The sequence below is a fragment of the Gekko japonicus genome, unplaced genomic scaffold, assembly GCF_001447785.1.
Source record: "Gekko japonicus isolate JY-2015 unplaced genomic scaffold, Gekko_japonicus_V1.1 scaffold49, whole genome shotgun sequence".
In the NCBI taxonomy this organism is placed as follows: Eukaryota; Metazoa; Chordata; class Lepidosauria; order Squamata; family Gekkonidae; genus Gekko; species Gekko japonicus.
Genome location: NW_015173674.1, coordinates 141,348 through 145,745, shown reverse-complemented (window position 1 = coordinate 145,745; position 4,398 = coordinate 141,348). Strand labels below are relative to the sequence as shown.

The 4,398-nt window shown below is 50.4% G+C and overlaps 1 protein-coding gene across 1 annotated transcript in view; it reads left to right on the top strand.

Annotated features, from left to right (window-relative positions):
• Nucleotides 1–3,832, top strand: part of CHST3 (carbohydrate (chondroitin 6) sulfotransferase 3) — a 13,495-nt gene extending 9,663 nt beyond the window's left edge. The window contains exon 2 of the mRNA XM_015422901.1: nt 2,536–3,832. Coding sequence (XP_015278387.1) covers nt 2,536–3,784 — 1,249 coding nt within the window. The 3' untranslated portion in view covers nt 3,785–3,832. The remainder of the gene's footprint in view (nt 1–2,535) is intronic.
• Nucleotides 3,833–4,398: the final 566 nt, after the last annotated feature.

Here is a 4,398-nt window from a genome sequence, read left to right as displayed (position 1 = left end):
CACAGGATCAGGCCAAGTTTGGACTTTGGCCGCGTGCTACATAAACTCCGATGAGTACTTCCTCACTAACCTCTTGCCTTGCTTCAGGGTGCGTAGGAACGCCCTTGCTTTTGGCCCCGCGTTCTGGTCTTCGAATTGGGCCCACAACGCCCACATAAAAGCGTCCAAATTTACCAGCTCAGGGCCCCGTGCATTGTGCAGCCCCACGTACCAAGCCGCTGCGGGGCCCTGCAGACATGCTGCTACCACATCCACATGACTGCTGTCATCTGGGAACAAGTGGCCCGACCTCTCCACGAACTTCATCACTCGAACCACCAAGTAGGAGAGTTCCTCAGTGTTCCTGTCGAACATGACCTCGATGAGGTCCTTCGGGCGATGGATCACCTGGCCTCTCGGGCTGGCAGGTCAGGGCGCTGGAACCGGGGCCTCCCCTGGGGCCGGCCTGGACACGTCCCCAGGCTGGGGCTGCGGCGGGGGAGCCAGTAGGGCCAGAGGCCCCACCGGTGCCACCGGTTGCGCTTTCCTCTCTTCCCTGATAGCTTGGATCACCAACTGCAGAATCGCATGGAACAGGCCCTCCAGGTCCCTTTGCATTTGTCGCCTTTCCCGATCTGCCATCTTCATTCGGTGGGCCAGTTCCAGTCCCTCATCTGGGGACATGTGCCCACTCATTGCCTTTGATCGCTCTGTCACCCACGGAGCTGGCGGTGGTTCGAAGGAGGCCCCAAACAGGGGGAAACCTCTAGTGGTAAATCCCAGGTCGAACCTGCTGTCACTCCGGGGCCCCTGTGTAAGCATATAAGTCTCTGTAGTGGAATCCAGGTTGTATTGGCCCCACCTGGAGCTCGGATGATATGCTGGTCCGGGCGGCAGCCGTGGCCCCGAAGCGATCAGGAACACCAGGGTCGATGTCGTCTTTGGGACAGCTCCCTTCTCAGACGCGGTCCCTGGCGGCGTTGTGGTCACTGGTGTCACCTGTTGGGTCGGGATAGGGACAGGGATTTCCTCCTCTCCCTCGTCCTCCTCCTCTTCCTTTTCCAAAGGGTTCGGTTTCTCCTCTCCGGCACTCATCTTGGTTAGGGAGAGAGGCACGTAGATAGAGAATGAAGGATTCTTAACAGAATGTCAGAACCCACAGCCAACAACGTAGTACACGCTTATCAGGAAAGGTAATACTTTATTGAAGAGCTATAGATGCATTAACATAGGCACTGTTAAGAATGACAGCTGCCCATGGGGCATAATAGGATATAGGGTATTTGCATGCACCCCCCCACTGCCCTGGCCAATGAGCCACCCTCCTGCGTGCGGGAGAAAGAGCTTCGGCCGTTTAGCGCTGAAGCTGGGAACGAAACACTCTCTCACGGTTCCCAAGAAAACCAGACATCAACATCCCCACCTGCAATACTTAGAGATAAGCATTGTAGCAGCAAAGAAGCACAGAAGGAATGCAAAGGCAATTAGAAGACAACCAACCTCCCCCCCCCCATGGCAGCATAGCTGACAAGCAGCCATTTTGTGGTTAACTGTTCCCTTCCCCATGACAGCCATTTTGCAGTGATGCCTGTGGGTTACGCTGAGAACATATGAATGGTCCAAGGACAACTAATTAGTTTCATGGCTGTGTAGAGTTTGAACTTGAGTCTTTTTAGTCCAGCACTCTACCAACTATACCTCACTGGCTTCCTGCCTTATAAGCTGCACAGACCAAAATTTCTTCTTTTTCACAACCCTTAAGAACACAGAAGCCTTGTCCTCTTTTGCCTCTGGTCAATTCGATCGTATATTATTTTTGGTTTTGATGTACTACCAGCATTAAGTCTTACTAGAAATGTTTAAATGGTGTAATAGAACTGTAGTTAACAAGTTATAACTATTGAGATAGACAAGGGAGCATTTCCATTATCAGAAGTTCTCACTTGTCACCCACTGACACACCACTGAAGATCCAGTTATTTTAACAGGACTGGGCTTATCTTGAGGTAGGTGTAAACAGTAGCAGAAGTCAGCAAATAGTGTTGGGCGGGGAATACCGCTGATAGGAAGTATCACAGTTTCTGAGGAGTGTGCTGATGTGATCAACAGGGAATACTAGACTATCGTATTTGGACACCTTAGGGCAGCATTTTCAAACTGTTTCCCGGGGAACTTTGGGGATCCTTGGAAGCTTGTCAGGGGTTCAACTGAACCACCAGTAATGCCGCAAAAGGCAGCCTTATCCCATTGCAGAGGAGCGCTGGAATGCCTGGTTCTCCTTGGTTCATGGGGCTGTGTGAATGGAGTATGCGCCCTGGAATGCACTCCACAGTCCTCTGCAATGCTAGCAGGCAAGGTGCTCAGGGATTCCTCATCAGACAGTTCCATGTGGAAAGCATTCCTGGCAGGTAGAAAGTTTGAAAAGGAGAAGGTCAAAAATACTGCAGTGTTTTGTGTGTTCAAGAAGAACAGCACTTGGATAGTAAGCCCCAAAGTAATCTCAAAACTCTGCTCTCACTTTCTCTTTAAAGATTATTTTGTTCTTTTTCTTTTCAGGGTGTCAGACAAACTGAAGCAGTCTCCACTGTCCCTTACAGAAGCCAATAGCACAGACCCTAGCTTGGCATTGTCTGAGAATGGCTCCCTCATGTCCCTCAGTGAACTGGATTCAGCTTTCTCCCAGCTCAAGAAGAGGCTTCAGAATGTCACACTGCAGCTTGGGAGAACTAGGGAACCTCTCCTGGCACCTGCTAAGGGAACTCGGAAGCACGTGCTTCTAATGGCCACCACCCGCACAGGTTCCTCGTTTGTAGGGGAGTTCTTCAACCAACAGGGCAACATTTTCTACCTCTTTGAACCACTTTGGCACATTGAAAGGACAGTTTCTTTTGAGCCTGGCGGTGCTAATGCTGTGGGGTCAGCCCTTGTCTACAGAGATGTTCTGAAACAGCTTTTCCTCTGTGACCTCTACATTTTGGAGAACTTCATAATTCCATTGCCAGAGGATCACCTGACTCAGTTTATGTTTCGGCGTGGTTCAAGCCGCTCTTTGTGTGAGGAGCCTGTCTGCACGCCTTTTGTAAAGAAGGTCTTTGAAAAGTACCACTGCAAGAATCGCCGCTGTGGTCCCTTGAATGTGACCCTGGCTGCGGAAGCCTGCCTGCGCAAAGACCACATGGCACTTAAGGCAGTGAGGATTCGGCAGTTGGAGTTTTTGCGCCCCCTGGTTGAAGATCCTCGTCTGGACATGAGGATAATTCAACTGGTACGGGACCCACGGGCAGTGCTGGCTTCTCGAATGGTGGCTTTTTCAGGGAAGTATGAAACATGGAAGAAATGGGCTACTGAAGGTGCAGCAACCATCAGTGATGATGAAGTACAGAGGCTACGAGGTAACTGTGAGAGCATCCGGCTCTCAGCTGAACTTGGTTTGAGGCAGCCAGCATGGCTACAGGGTCGCTACATGCTGGTCCGCTACGAGGACATTGCCAGGTCCCCACTCCGAAAAGCTAAGGAGATGTACAAATTCACTGGCATTGCCATCACACCTCAGGTGGAGGAATGGATTCAAAAGAACACTCAGGCACCCCAGGATAGCAACGGCATCTACTCTACCCAGAAAAATTCCTCAGAGCAGTTTGAGAAGTGGCGATTCAGCATTCCCTTTAAGCTTGCCCAGGTGGTACAGAATGTCTGCAGTCCAGCCATGAACCTGTTTGGCTACAAGCTGGCCAGCAGCCCCGAGATCCTCACAAACAGATCCATCAGCTTGCTAGAGGAGAGGAGGACCTTCAGGGTCACGTAAAAGTGGCCTTTGCTGATGGACTTTATCTCGGTGTTCTGTGGGATTGAAAAGAGCAAACACAAGAATGACTGGGGAAGGAACACTTCGTGGAAAGGCTGAGGGTGAGAGGAAGCCATCGCTGGCTGGCCCACCTCATGCTTCTGCTTCTCCTGTGCTCTTTGTTCACACAAGGTGCTTTCTGCTTTTTTGTTGGATTGTCATGCAGGCCATGCTTTGACATGAAGAAGAGTTCAGAAGCTGGTGCAGAACAGAGCAATGAATGCTGGGTAGCAGCTTCCCTACCTCATGTCCATTTTCTCCTCAGTGCAGGCACCGCCTCTTCATTCATGAGGCATTTATAGAATAAACATCCAAAGCAAAGGAGAGATTGGTTTTTTCCCCTTTTTCTTTAAAACCCCCCCCCACAGTTATACTTTAAGAAGAAGAAATTGGTTACTCATCCTGCTGAGAAAATGTGACAAAAGTGTAGTATTGCACTGCTATTGCCTATGGCAGCCTTAAAGGACACGTCAAGCCAATATTTGGTGAGGGAGGGTAGGAAAGGCAGAAGAGGGAGAAAGGAAGGAAAGCTGTTTAAGAGGACAGTCAGGAAGGAGTCTGACTGCATTATTTAG